The 16,244-nt window shown below is 44.8% G+C and overlaps 1 protein-coding gene across 1 annotated transcript in view; it reads left to right on the plus strand.

Moving 5' to 3' along the window:
• Window positions 1-16,244, plus strand: part of LOC129387033 (uncharacterized) — a 96,302-nt gene that overhangs the window by 14,198 nt on the left and 65,860 nt on the right. Inside the window, exon 3 of the mRNA XM_072286866.1 lies at window positions 12,586-13,290. Coding sequence (XP_072142967.1) covers window positions 12,586-13,290 — 705 coding nt within the window. The remainder of the gene's footprint in view (window positions 1-12,585; window positions 13,291-16,244) is intronic.

Raw genomic sequence — 16,244 nt, forward strand, 5'->3', positions numbered from 1 at the left:
TAATTTCATAATTCTACTCCCATAAACCGTTTAGTAGAGCAGGATTTCTTCAAAATTTAGAGCAACAAAGGGCGATAAAGGCACAGTAATCAAAGCCACAATAACATCTTTTAATCGCTGTCTCAAAGAGCTCTGCTCCAGGGTACGATTTCTTTAGCCCCATTCGTGGCGGCTGTGTACATGATCCCTTAGCATTGGCGAAACTCAAGTACAACACGAACAACGGAATTCCAGGCGGAGCCCACAATTTCAAATAAACACCATGACTGTATGCCTTGCTCGCAAAAGAGACATATAGCAGCGAAATGATTGCCATTATCTACAGGCGCACCGAACCTTCCAATAGCAAATCAAGAAGATGTAAAAAAATAGCAGAGGCCCTTTCTGCACCTCTCCTTTGAGCAATCCGAGGTGGCAGCCACCATTAAAAATGAATGGTAAACCTGCAGGCAAGGACTACCATCCGGGTGGACCTGCATTCCTCACAACTTACAAACTCGAAAAGCGGGTCTGTCACCTCGAACAGCGCCTGTAATGGCAAGATAGAAAGTATAGCTTGTTGGTGTATATTAACGAGAACACTTAGGTACAGCGCGAAGTGGCGGCAAAAAAATAGAAAACACAAGAGCACTGGCTGATAGTAACGTATATTTTTGCCCTGTGTTTGTGAACTTTACTGAAAAACTTTCTAACGGCATGTGGAGCATCTTTTCTGGGGCCCAGTAGGATACCCGCGAATCATGGCTACGTAATCACGCATATCGCTCCACTCAAGTGCCACTGAACAAATGCGGGGTTTTCACAATTGAGGCAATATAGAAAGTTTCATTTCCCGTGAAATTTCGTTACTCTATGTGTCGATTGGCTTGAATACTGTCGATTCCTGGTGAATCCGACATCTCCCTACGCGCCTGATAACATCCTTGTGGCGATCCCTGATCAAGAACGACCCTGTACCCAGAGGGCTAGCCCGTGGCGCAGATGTATATTTCACGAAATTTAAGACAAGCATACGCCAGGATAGACGTTATCATCGTGTTATGGCAGTGGCGACGGCAATGAATTGACCTCGTCCGCTTTCAATCTCCTCCGCAACTGAAATGCTATGCATAAGAGAAGCAAATCTAAGTTTTCATTGTCCGATCTGCGAATGCGAAGGACTTAAAGGCATTCTGGTAAATGTACCGGTCAGGCCACTGGCTAAGTCAGCGACCCTAGACCTACTAAGTATCATGACCTCGGTTTGTGCACAACACACTGAATTGATTGCTACCAACTCACTGTGTTATTTCATCAACTCATCTTCCTTCTTTCTCTTGTCTATGTGGCCATAACTCTTTATCCCAGAAGTTATTGCGCCTTACCTCTCCAGCGTTCTTATAATTAAACTTTTCTCCCTGGTGTTTGCCTCTCCGCACGTGAAGTCTCCTCCTCTTATTGCTATTCCTCAATGAGACCTCTAGCAATCATTTAAATACATTTTTGTGTGCCTCTCTGTCCTGTACCCACACACAGGAAGGACAAAACATTTATTTTTTTCATCCGCTTCTGTTACTTGAGCCCTTTCGTTGCTTTTGCGTCAGTGTTGTAAATACCGTTAGCATTTGCATAACCTTTAGAAAAACAGAACGTTGGCTATACTAGGCCGCATACACGTGGAATCAGTAAAAGTTCACTGCTACAATAAAATCTGTCTACAAGTATTTACTTACTGGTACTTGCTTACTCTATTTAATAAAGTATGGGGTTTTACGCGCCAAAAGCACTTTCTGATATTGAGGCACGCCGTAGTGGGGGACTCCGGAAATTTGGACCACCTGGGGTTCTTAAACGTTCGCCTAAATCTAAGTACATGGGTGCTTTGTCATTTCGCTCACTCTATTTATTGTTACCATCTTGCTTTAGTACACCTTTTAGACACAAGACTCAACAAGAAACAGATTCTAGTTCTCTTTCATTTTTTTTTGCTCGCTTAGCATACTGCGTACGCTTCGAAAGTAATGTTTATGGCTAAATCAATGCTTCCAATTTAGGCGCGATGACGAGGATGAAAAGTTAAAAGTTGCATTTGCTTTCGTCTTTCATAAATAGAGTTGTTGATGAAGCTATTACTTTTTCTTTTCTTTATACCGCTAGAACTTTATTTTTCCTTTCACTTTGTTTTTTGCCGCGTTAGCCGTTTATGAGGCTCTTCTTTCAGTAGTATAGAGCTGAATGTAGACGGTTAATTAAGGTAAAATTTAAGCTTAAATCGCCCTGCATTTGCACTGAATACCCTATAAATTGTTAAGATATCCTCCTACAGGTAGAGTCGAAACAGCGCCTGGAGCACGTTTGCTTTGCGAAGTCATTGAGCCGAGACCCCAGAAGCATCGAAGAGAATACCGAATGAGTGAACTCGAAAAGTATAGTGATTGGAGCTCAGCCAGAAGAGAAGCGCACACCTGAAGTAGAAGATAAATACCAACGGGGACATTGCCGAGACATAATTCAAGTGACACGAAGTTTCGCAACGTCTATTGCTCTCTTCCCCATTGCAAAAAAAAAAAAAAAAAAAAAAACGCTGTGGTGCAAAATACGCATAGCAAAATAAAGACTAATGCGCGATAGCGAACTTTCGCGGAGCTTCTCCTCGCTTCTCTGTTACGAAGAATAATGTGACGGGTGCGTGGTTCTTCTTCTCCAATTAAATCGCTCTTTTTCCGTTGTTCTGTCAATTTCGATGCAGCCTAAAAATAAAATCAGGCATAGTCTATGTAGGGTGTTTCATTTTGCAACGACCGAGTTTTTAAAGAAAGCGAAATGGGGCGGACGCAATCAGGTGCAAAAGGTTACAACCTGATGTTGGATCCTATAGCATTACAGAAATACTATTGAAATCCTACACTCGCAATTGATTGTTATTTATTTCGCGCTTAAGACCATTTCTAAATGTCATGTACCAACTAGCCCGGCAGCAGACGTTACTAGACCCTAAAGGATTTCTTTGTCCTTCTTTATAGTATAAGCAATCATTAGCAAACAAGCTCTTATATAATAACATTTGCCAGTATTACGTCAGAGCTACATCTTAGAGCAGAGTGTAAATGATGCTTTTAGTTCCTTTTTCTTGCGCTATCTCTTGCATAATCTTGTTTTTTATAGACGAAAAAATTAGCAGAGCCCATCTAACGACAACTGTGGACGGTAGTGCGCTTTTCATTGAATAAATACAAAGTCCGAAGGTACTGTCATCGTCGAAACGAATTATGCATGAGGCATGTACTGCAACGAGCCACTTTTGCGCTTCCCTAAGGACACTCGCAATCATGTAGTGGCGCGACCAGTAAGCCTATCTGTGACCTCCAAAATGCACGGCGTGGCGGTCCGTGGGAATGTTAAGAATTGTTGCCCTCCCGTTGCCGCAATTCCTGTGGCACATGCTCGGTGACACAAGATGATGACAAGTTGATTGAAGAACGGCTCCTGCCCAGTGCAATTGTGGCACAGCCTGTGAACGCTTCGGGTTGCTGTCCTCAAGGAGGAGGAACGCGTAATGCGAAGACGTGGGATCATCTCCACCTGCGGCGTGTTATTTTTCCTCCCCTTTCGTTGCCTATAATTTATTATTTCAATAATTAAATTAGTAAATGAAAGAAATTTCCACTGTGTTGTCCTTGTCCTTGGTTGTTGGCTTCTCATGATGCCCTTAAGTGAAGCCATTTGACGTCCGTCCCATACCGCCCAGCACTGGCGAAATTTAAAGCATATTCATTTGTCAATTTAGAACGGCACAGCTCCAGAGGCACGTCGTAAGTTACACGAGTTTTGAGTCAAAGATGCTCATTGAAGAGCGGTTCACGCCTGCTGAAACATACATGGCGACCCATGTTGGCATCAAAGGGGTTCATTGGCGACAACACAGGCCGAATGGAACATACCCAGTGCTGCAAGCAGGCGTTAAAAAGTTTCGTTAAAAAGTGGTGCCTACCCACACCATCATATACGGCAACGGATGACGGCGTGAAAGCGGTTCGTTGAAGAGTGGCACATATATACGCATTGCCACATACTCTGGAGCATCAGTTCTTGCGACGGTTGGTTTCGAACACTGTTTCCTCAGCACAGTCGCGCGAGGCGCTGCCTATTAGACCATGGACGACCGACTCACTGAGGAAGCCGGGAAAGCAATGAGATACATACATACATGCATACATACATACATACATACATACATACATACATACATGCATACATACATACATACATACATACATACATACATACATACATACATACATACATACATACATACATACATACATACATACATACATAGATACATACATACATACATACATTTGGCCTCCACAAAGTGCGTTAAGTACATTAGGAATGAATAACGAAAAAACAGTCCTGGCGAATATGCAACAAAGCATATTTTAACGACGCTGCATATGTTTTAGTCTTCATAGTAGTAGATAACATTTCGAAAAAAGTTCACTACAAATAGCATTGTTTATTTCAGGGCTTCTCCTTCCACGTGAGATGTCGCAATGGAACATAACCCACCTTTACCGTCGAAAATACTCACACTTAAAGACGAATGAGTGGTACTTCACGTTTTTCGATTGTGCACGCATCAGCAAGATTGTTAATACCAATGAGCTAGTTCCCCGCTGTTAGGGCCTCTGCGTTCAATTTTTTTAATTGGTGCTTGTGGAGTGGACTAGTTGTTATATCGTTATACTGTGCAGCACATGGACGTAGGTTCAACTACATACTATGACGGCCATATTTCGATGGGAAATAGATCAGACAACGCTCGTAAACTTCTTATGGCATGTAAAAGAAATACACATCGTCCAAATTATTTCGTAGCTCAACAGTAGGGCACCTCATATTGCCGCAGTGTTCCAGTGCGACGCTAAACCCACGAATCAATTCACCAAAGCAAATAATTAACATTTCGACGTATGCTACAGCTGTTAAAGGACCTCCAAGGGGTCAAAGTTTATCTGAAGATCTCTGTTACGGATCTTCCCACAGTTCAAGTACTGCAGTGGGATTTATATGCACGCAACAGCTCTTCAAAGCATCGCTTTGAAGAGCTGTTGAGCTCTACCACTTCAAAGCAATGATATGAAGAGCTTTCTTGAACTCTACCACTGCTGCTGACGCTGCTGCCGCTGTCGCTGTCTTTCACGCCGAGTCGGGAGATTGTTCTGAGCGTGCATATACTTGGCAGGGGCATGACAGAGAGGAAATTCGACGCGAGTAACTTGATTGCGCCTTTCCATCGTGTGTCTATAGTGCTCTCTGGAGCTCCTTGGGCGTCGCCACAATACCCGTTTGACGGCTGTAATTATCCGTGACTATTCTGGAAAAGGATTGCAGAAATTGCAGCGCTTACCTTTGCACTCAACAGCGAGCAAGGTACAGGACACAAGAACAGCTTGCATCGTTGGCCGTGTTCCAGCCAGTGTAGACCTGGCAATCTCGAGCTGGCGCCGCCCCGGAGAATTGGCGATGGGGCTACAGCACCTAGCATTCATCGTCAATACAATCACCCCCCATCGTAACAGGAGCCATCCTGGCGACTCATGGTGAACATAGTGCCAGTGAATCGTGATATGGCTTCCGGCGCTGTGCGTGGGCGGTTTCACGACCGCGACAGCATTGGTCCATATCTGGTGTAACAGGCTCCACGATATAATTTACAGGCGATGTCTGCGCTATAAACCGGTGTACCGGTAAGGTCTTTGACATTTGTAGGCAAGCTTGCACGAGACGCCGGAAGGAACAGCTGGAACCCAAGGCCACACAATGGAATCTGGAAGAAAGTTTCAATATGTTTCGCCTGTGGTCTTCCTGGTCACGTCGCGCGGTTTTGCCGTCCGAGCTCCACCTTATCGCCTTAGCTTCGAACCTTATCCATATGCTTCCTCGTGTCCGTCGTCCTCTACATCTCGTAGCCCCGGCCAGATGTCTTTATACTCCAACCACCGCCCTGTTGTTGACCACCGATCGCCACCGCATCGACGCTGCTTGCTTTCGCAGATGCGCCATCGCGTTCCTCTACACCAACAGGAAAACTAATCGCCACAGTTCCACATGCAGGAGCTGCGTCACCTAAGAAAACACCAACGCCTCTTGCGCCTCCTACAGATGTTATTTACCTATATTTGGACGGCATCGCTGCATTTGGCCTTGTCGACACTCGCACCGCAGTTTCACTTAATAGTGCCAAGCCTTGCCGTTGGCTCAGAACAGTTACGACACCACTGTCAAACGTATCTCTTTGTGCTGCCAGCGCCGACGGCGTCACGCTTGTGGCTATGTGCAGTGCTCGCGTTGTTATTAATGGCCTCCTCTACGTCTTCAAATTTTTGGTGCTGTATTCTTGTTCACACGCTCTTAATTTGGGCTGGGGCTTTCTTTCCACTAATAAGGCCGTTATGGATTGTTCTCGTGCTGAAGTGTGATTTCATACGCTTTGTGATGCCCTCCTTCTTGGAGCTCGTGCCGCCGAAGATCAATTATTTGTTGCCGAATTCATTGCAATTCCACCGCACTCCTCTGTTCTTGCCCCGTTGTCATGCAACATGGTTGCTGATACAAGCGGCCTTTTCACGCCATCTGCCATTTTCGTTCGTCGCAAATGTCACCCGCTTCATTCATTTTTCTAGAAGCTCATGCCGGCTTCAGCAGACTGCTCGTCTCCAGTCAATTGCCATGTCACCTCACTTTGGGGAGTGCGCTAGCACATTTTCTGGCAGGGCAGCCCCAGAAATCTCGAGCAGACTCTCGAGCGGAAATCTCAAGAGACTGCTCGACAGTCTGCTCGAGATTTCCGGGACTCTCGGATTGCCGGGACTCCACGACTTCCGAAACTCCCGAGCAGAAATCTCGAGCAGATGAGGATGCGGCACCGGGCATTCCTCTTCACTACAGTACTAACATGCAACAATCCCGAGCGGAGGTAGATAGAATGGTAGAGAGGAATTAGGGCGAGGAGACAGCGAATGCACGGCACTGCTGCAGTCATCAAATGAGTGAGTAGCAGACCTAGCTTGCCCCTTCGCTTGCAGATTCCGTACAAGGCTGGAGGAAGGTAAAATAAAAAAGGCCTTGTAAGACGACAGGGAGACGGTACTACTAGAAGCGACATCAGTTCTCGACAAACTGAATAAATTTAAGTTCGACATACGGTACGTTTCTGCTACTTCTGAAAAATAAACACAGTCGAAATTTGTCATGCGCGCCACTCACGCAGGGCGAGCACGCGCAAAGCGGCAATAAATCACCGTAGCGTCTAGGAGACCCGACGGAAACGACAGGATGAGGACGGCATGCTCATTGTACAATCAAGCCCGCCAGTTCTGTCTATCCCTTTCACGCCATTCGCCATCTTATTCCAGCTGCTTCCTAAATTCACGCATAAATCCGTCTCAATGTGCACCATATATGAGAATTCTCGCAGCCAAATGCACTGCAATATTTCAGGAGAACATAAATACCTAATTGCTCTATGATGGATTAAAACTTGAGGCATAGGTTTATCGACCAATAATATCTCCACCAACAACACAGACACGCTTCATGTCGTAATAACTGTGAATAGCAGCTGAGCTCCTCCACGTCATACAACATTTATAAATAACGTTAAACGCATACAAGCATGACAAATAAGTAAAAATACCTCTTAATTTTACAATATAGTAATGTTAGGCTATCATGATATGCAACGTTTTTAAGGCAATTTATGGAAAATGTGTATGCATAGGATTATGCAAGCAGGGCTAATAACTGTCATGTTAGTTGAAGTTGTATGGGCGTGTGAAAAAATATTTATTTTAAATGGCATCACGTGCTCTTAAGACAATCGATTAGAAAACCATATTCATGCTGATAAGAAAACTCGTTACTTTTTTCTCCTTCATGGTTGCCTACTTGTAGGCGAGTCCTGCATTGTGTTTATAAAAAGCATCGGAGTTTTCTGTGTTGGATAAAGCTGTTTCTGTTGCTCTAGATGTTAAGCTCCTTGAAATGAACTTTTTAGGAGAACTCATTGCATAATACTTAATACTGTTAGGAAATCTAAGGGTATAGGTCATAAATGCTTAGGTGCTGTTCACATGCATAAGCAAAGGCAATTATATTAGTTGAGGATTGTCATTGATTACATTTGTCTTTGAAGAAAACATTGAAAAATGCAGTTGAAAGCTTACAGTATTGCATCGATAGTCGCTGAAAGTATGTAAATATTTCTGTACAATTATTAACCTAGTACACACAGCTATGATTAGGCTTTCCATGTACTTTTTTCTCCACTGTTTCCATGGAGATTCTCTTCGCACACCCATCACATGGAGCATGTATCAATCAATTTTATCCCGTGGCACCAAACATGTGAGCTGTACCTCAGATAACACACGTACAGTACACCCTTCACCTTGTGCATTATTTCAGCGGAATCATGTATCTTGCGGTCTCGTTTATTAGCTAAATGTAGGGCCATATTATTGCTCATCTAAAACCAGGGCACTCTGAAAAGCATGCTTGCTAAAGAGAGGAACAGCACGAACACTTCAAAGAGAGATCAACAGGGAATATTATCACTGTATGCCTGACTGCATTTCTATTGGCTGTATCAGAACTGTCACTGCGGCCGTACTTTAGTTTATTGTTAGCGGTTGAGAGGAGACTTATCGATGTTTTAACTCATTACATGACCATCCTTGCTGTGACAAAAATGGGAGAGCTTAGGAAAACTTGTTGCCATATTTCAGCGCTTTGTCACACTCTACTTTTATTTCAACTTTTGAATGACGGCTTCATGGTTGTGAAACTGATTACCTAATCTTACGAATAAAAAGCTTCGCCTTCAAGCTTTTCGGCAAATGGAAACTATTGAACTTCCCAGTTTGAGCTTTAAATCACCGACAACTATACCAGGACTTTCTGGGACCATAGTGGCAATCTATGGCTACGAATAGTCACCTAAGAAGGACAATTTTCTTCTGCTAGAAATACAGCCAATATAATTAAGGCAACGGACGTTATTTATTTGTAGAACAACTTGAAGATGATTTAGCCGAGTACAGAATGATGACAATCTACACTGCTTCCTGTCTTCCGTCATTTTCCTGATAAGAGAAAAACGCTGTACGCGTTCTTGCACACAAAAAAAAAAAAAACATTTGACGACATTACCCTAATTGGTACAAACCCTAATTTTCTTCTATGTATTTGTCACTTTCGGGCATCATCTAAACTGGGCAAGTGGTTGGGCATATGGCGCGATATATTGGCGAACGTCTGGATTCATGTCTAGAGTGAAAATCCTTGAGAAATGTATATCACAAAGAAACATGTGCTAACCAGCAATGACGGGGTATATAAATAATTTAATTTGCTAACCAAATTGAATACGGTACTATAAAAAGGTTCCCGTTGAAAAAGAAATGAAATACCGAAAACTTTTTAGTAACATTAAAGAAACTAAAATTTAATATTTTCTCCGGGTCACTATAAAAACAGGAATTACAGCCTTCCAGCCCTTTATACATGTATTTATAATGCAGTTTGCCATAGACATCCGAGCAAGTGGACATCCGAGCAAGTTACCAGCTTCGAGAGGAGAAACACTATTGAATTATCTAGGGCACCCTCAAATGACAGTGATGAAAGAAATAAGCAGCATGCAATTAAAAGTTCGTCAAAAACTGCTTTGCCTAAAGGAGATAAGTGTGGCGCAACAGCAAAGCCAAGCGACACAAAGCTAATGGGCTGACCAGGTAATAAATTGATATGTCTAAATTGAGGTAGGTAATCGTTAAGTAGGCGAAAATTGTCATTTTCGTTGAACGACTACAATTTATGTAGCACCACTTAGCTGCCTTACCGAACGCTCTGACAACAGAGCAGATGCGCAACCACCGTTCCAGTTGCATCGGTCTGTCGTCGTCGGTCGATTGAAGGTTGTTGTCCATTGTACTCGAATAAAAGCGAATGATAAATCACTTCCCATAGGGAATCCTCGAATCGAAGGCCAATGAATTAGAAAAAGGAATTCGATTTGTACTAGAAGATTCGCTTATTGGCACACCCACAAATTAATGTGTTCACAGGCAGAAGTCAATCCCTGTGACATGTGTTATACCAATATAACGCCTCTTCATTAAAACTCACGGTGAAATATTTCCTGTAACAGGCACTGAATTTATAAACACACTTCCAGACGAAGCAGAGTTAGATCAACGTCTTCGAACCGTTCAGAGCGCAATGAAACATTATTTCCGGTGTGCCTTCAGCAGCAGGGTATTTTTTTTAGGAGGGGGGATGACTCCCTAAAGCGTATAACAAAGGATTTTATAATATATACATTAGGTTTTCTTTGCTCAACAAAAATTTCAAGGTATGATAACAGCATTTCATGTACGATGTATTCGCTATTACAGGTCTACATGACATGCGAGTGGGTAGCACAGTGAGGGCTAAGTAAACATGGAGCACCAATAACGCACCCCGCAAAACTAGCAGGACATCACACCCAGCAAAGTCATTTCGAAAGCTTTCCAGAATGCCGTGTGGGCATCGAGTGCCGTGAGAACGTGAGAAACTTTGCAAGCCTGACATGGCTGCTGAATTAGAATGCTGCTGCTTTTCATACGTTACATGCTTAAGCTTGACAAAAGCACAACGCCCGCATGCATAAACATAGCTCTTTGACGAAGTGCAGACCCATAGCAGCACGGTGCAAATGGTGTTGAAATGATAGCATTATCTATCATTGATGTTCATTAAGGACTATCGACGTCTTTAAAAAACATGCGTCGACTTCCTGAACGTTTGAAAGTGTCAAGCATAGTTCTACGGCTAGAATTATCGAACGAAACATTCATCACTCGCAACAATCCCCCACGCTTTCTTGATTCCAATGCACAACACAATGCGAAGTATAATTCATCACAATTTTGAATAATTAGCGGTTATAACTAACCCAGCTAACAGTGCAGTGAATTTTCATAAAAATTGTGTCACATTACACGCGTCACTAGATGAAAAATAAAGACAAAGGTGCGCGTTGAATTTTGTTGTAGAGTATTTTTTACCTGCTACGCATATATTGGATTCCTTCATGTGCAAGTGGCTCTTCACGATTCTGTTTTCGTCGATTAGAACTCGTAATACGTGCTTCACAATGACGGCTTGCTCTCCTCTCGCATCACAGCATGCGATGCTACGTGACACCTCATTGCAGGGCTGTGCTGCTGTCAGCAGCAGTCTAGAATTTCTTGTTTTTCTTTACCTTCTCTGAAATGTATCATTAGCGTCCTCGTCAAGGATAAGGCGCGCTGTTTATTACACTTCGGTCTGTGCCCACCGTCAGAGGTAACTCCAGTTCTGCTCCTTTAAGGAGCCATGCGGAATAGCAAAACGGCTATAGAATAAATTTTTTGATCAATTTTGCTCTATATTTTCACCTTGGAGGATATTGTCAAGGAAGTATTTTTTGTATAAAAGGGCACACGAACGGCACAGATTCAGCAGTTGGCTCAACAGTAACTCTAAAGACCCCATGGTAAGCAAGCCTCTCCTTCTGATTCCTCTAAAGCCAAAGAAAGGTTCTCATAATTCCGGCATTAAAAGATGCAAGAAATGCAGTATTAATAACGCAGAATATTCACATTCATAACCGTTTTTACACACGATGGGCTGAATAATTTTTGAATTGTCAACATCTCTTGGTAAACAGGCAAGTTTGGTTTCATTTTGCAGTACAGCATGTTGCAGGATGCTCGAAAAACTATTTGACACAGTTTTAAAATGCGTCAGACTCGTATGATGAACACTTGCTGCAACTATAGTGATTCAATCTAGAACAACATATTAAAGGGAAAATGAGACATTCACCCAATCGCGGAAATTGCTACAAAGCAAACCCATGCGGGTTCCGCGCAAGCAAAGTCTCGCAAGTGAAGGAAAATTCGTCTTGGTCCTGGACTTAAACCAGAGTCCATCGCCTTTCTGGAGCAGTCGCTCTACCTTCTCAACTAGCCAGGCGGCTACCAGATGGGAGGGCGAAGTCGAACTTACAAACATCTCGAAGCAAAAACAAGAGTTTGACGTAATGATTCAGCGGAAACCCGCAAGGTGTTTAGAAGTAATTGATAAATTTAAAATGATACATACACCCAATCGTGGCAATTGCTAAAAAGAAAACCCGTACGGGTTCCTCGAAAGAACAGCTTCGCAGTTGAAAAAGTTCAAGTACTGGTTTCCTTTGTAGTAACTGCTACGATTGGGTGGATTTCTTATTTTCTTATTATTTTTTATTACTCTCCACCTTCCGCATTTCCACATAACTATTATGTCATCTAAATAACTTTCAAGGGTAAATTATAACTTGAGTAGCAAAAAATCAATAACAACTAGATTACCTGCAGTAGCAACTGACCAAAGTCTATACAGAATTAAAAAATATCACTATGGATGAAATAGACCTTGTAGCGTTCACTCAAATGTCAAAAAAGCTGAAGCTGCTTTTCTCTATCTCCAAAGTCATAAGAAAAACTTCACGATTGAGCGAAACCTGATAAGTTGTACCCCCAAAACTGCAGATCCGTGCCTGCGTCCTCTTGGCTCTTGCCACCAGCGCTTTCGCTGGATACACCGGCTACGGTCTCGGCTACGGCGGTCTCGGCCACAGCGGTCTTGGTTACGGCTATGGCCTCAGTCACGCCTACGGTGGTCTTGGATATGGCTATGGTCTCGGCTACGCCGCCTATGCTCCAGCTGTGCACACCGTCGCCCATGCTGCCCCAGCTGTCGCTACCGTTGCCCACGCCCCAGTCGCCACCTATGCCACTGCTCCAGCCGTGACCAGGGTTGCCGCCTACCACACCGCCCCTGCCGTTGCCACTTATGCCGCTGCTCCAGCTATCGCCACCTACGCTACTGCTCCAGCCGTGACCAAGGTTGCTACCACCTACCACGCCCCAGCTGTCGCCACCGTGGCTCACGCTCCAATCGCCGCTTACGCTGCTGCTCCAGCCGTGGCTACCTACGCGGCTGCCCCAGCTGTCACTGCCGTTCACCACGCCCCGGCTGTGGCGACTGTCGCTCATGCCGCTCCAGTTGTTTCCGGATACCACGCCTCCCCAGTGTACAACTACGGTGTTGGCACTCTCGGCTACGGTGCTGGTCACTACGGTTATGGTCACGGTCTCCTCGGCTACGGCCTCAACTACGGCTACGGCCTTGGCTCTCCCTTCCACTACGGTGCCCTTCTCCGCAAGAAGAAGTGTGAGTATTCATTTTGCTTACTCAGCTGGTAGATAAGTGTAAAATGTTAAATCAATTTCATTGGGTTAGTAATGACAGCCTCTTTAAAAGACTAAAGAGCTGCATTGGCTGGGCAGAAAGAAGGGGTGCACCTGTTTTTATTTTCAAGGATAACTATATTGTGTTCGTTTCACCGAAATAAATATGCAGGGTATGATGCTAAAGGCTTTTAATGATGCGGTATTTGGTTGTTACTGTGGGCTAACAATTTATTTTTTTGACTTTTTGCAGGAACTATTCAACTGTAACTTATTTGAAAAACAAGACAACTTCAAGGCCTCTCCTTGATGGAAAAATAAAGTTTTTCATCACCAACTTAACATTTCGCCTGCCACTCTTTCATTACATGTTTCGCTCTACAAACTGAAGCACAAGCCTTCAAAGTGCTGTTTTAGGGGTTGGTGTTTATTTCACTATGTTGAGCATTTACTAGGCTCCATTGTGTTCTTGTAAAGTGGAACTGGCTCAAAGGTATTCCATTTGGTACCGAATTCTTTTAAACTGATGACTTTCTTTGCTTCATCCCCTCATGTTACGGTTTGCGAATATCTGTCCATTTACTGCCAACTTGATGTGGCGGTTGTTAATAACTGTTTCCGAGCGCCCATTGAAAGTACCAGAAAATTGGCTTTTATAACCCTCGTATGTTGACCAAGCATTCCCCGTTCTGTTGTGCGTCAGAAAACGCAACTTCCTAGACAAAGCCTCTGTATATAATGTCGGATCAACCGCATTTCTAAACTACACCAATATGTTATTGTAATGGCAATTACAGATAAAGTATTTTCATATTTACTTCATTTCCTTTGATGTAGCGACTGATTATTTGCCAGTGATTGAAATCGAGGGCTTCACAAAAGCTGGTCTCGTCGAGAGTCATCATGGTAAACAAAAGCGAACACCCACCACACAATTTAGGATTTAAAAAAAACACAAGGAGTTTCAAGTTCGTGCGTGTGCTCGGTTTTGGTCAATGCGCCAGAATGGACATGACCTACAATGGTGCCTACATTAAACCTTTCTATCGAAACGAAACAAAACCTGTTTTTCCATTCAATACAATAGCATCAGCAATAAGCAAAGCATCGCTTCCAATTCATTTCAACACGTGCATTGAATGTGTGTGCAATAACAACGGGGCCGTATTGACGAGGTCTCAGAAGAAAATTAGATGCAAGAAAAGAAAAGGAGAAAACGACGGAGACATTACATGAAAACTGTTGTGAGAAAAATTAGATGTGTATTTAACTATGCAATACATATATTCTGAAGGCGAAGTGCATTCGGCCTAGGGCACTCGCAGAGCGAGCGCGAGCAGCAGACAACGAGGAAGAGAATAGAAAAGCCTCCCGAAGGAATGCATGCTGTCTCTGTTCTCATTACCATGGTGCAGTCGAAAACCACGGAGTCATTGGATCTCAATCCGGTGTAGCCATCCCCGTCCAATGCGAACCTGCCCAAAGGCGTTCTGATCTGAAGTTTGTCCTCGCGGTTCTACGACGTGCTGGGTCCCTCCTCCCCAGGAACGACATACACGCTCCCTCGGTTATAGAGCCAGCCTCCCTACCACCGTCGCAAGCACCCAGCGCACCATCCCCGGCCGGCATCCACACCTCACATAACAGCTCCAGGTTATCACGAGCGCCTTCGCCTCCGTCCGTGGTTGCATCCTGCCTGGGAAGACCATTCGCTCTTACCTTGTCTAAGATCTCTTCGCAGGCACTACTTCAAACTCCAAATCACCAAGGTATGCCAGCAATGATTCTTTGGTGATAAAACCGGCTGCCGTGACTGCTACAACGACCGCACTGTCGCGGAAAACGCCCCTGTGTCCTCGGGCAGCTTGACTGGTAGCCTGGCGTAGATGAGGCGCTGCGACTTCCAACAGCCAGCTTTCGTGGAAATACTGGCGTTTCGCTGCTTTCAATATGACGCCATCTTTTGGGTTGTCAATATCAATGCCTTGGAGATTTTTATGCTTGGTCTGGCCACAAAAGATGGCTGGTTGCTGCAAAACGAAATTCTGATGCCGCCAAGGCATCGGACAACTTCGAAGGCGTCAAGCAGCGTTCAGTGGCCTAATGGAGTGCCGCTCTGATTGCTGCTTCCGGCCAGCTCCTTATGCCTGCGCGGCCCTACATTTCCAAGCATGAGCTGCGGCTCGCTGTCGTCGAAGAACGCGGCCGAGAACCAATGGTTCAGCAACAAGTCGGCAGCAAGTCGAGCTCTAAACCGCATCAGTCACTCCCTCTCCTTTGAGCTTCGTGTCGGCGTACATCGTCAACAATAGGGAACCCCGCAGCAAGGCCGGCAAAACAGCGGCTGAAGCGGCGGCAGCAGCGGCGTCGGCAGGAGTGGCATTGTCAGTAGAGGCATGCGATGACAACGCGGGTGACGTAGAGTACTGCGACCTTTGAGACGTGGGCCCAGCCGTCATTTCTCTGCGGCTGCTCAAGGCCGAAGAGCAGCTCAAGAACCCCACTCCGGTTCACGCCACCACTGCCGTTTGGGGGTGGGGGATGGGGGGGTGTACCGTTCCCGGCAAGACGGTCCGCCAGCAGCGCATCTTTCAGACGGCGTACGACTACCACATCAAGCAGCGATATCCGGTCCAGGATTTGACCCGAATGGCCCAGAGCCCTGTACACCTCACTAGGTTGCAGCAGCAGCAACATGCAAAGAAGCACGCTACGGCTCAGAAAAGCCGCTGCTTGTTGAGCGGGATTGCGTGCGAAATTACGGTGCGATAATCGGCGGCGACATCTGCGACCAATGAGCAACAACCAATGACGCCTGCCAGAGCAGCTTGTTGAGTGCTGGGCGGCTTTCCAATGACGACTTCCATCCTTGGACAAACGGCCAGCATTCTATGTTGTGGGGCTGAAAGCAGCAGCGAAAACATGCAGCGTGGCCGA

Source organism: Dermacentor andersoni, chromosome 3 (assembly GCF_023375885.2).
Source record: "Dermacentor andersoni chromosome 3, qqDerAnde1_hic_scaffold, whole genome shotgun sequence".
Taxonomy (NCBI): domain Eukaryota; kingdom Metazoa; phylum Arthropoda; class Arachnida; order Ixodida; family Ixodidae; genus Dermacentor; species Dermacentor andersoni.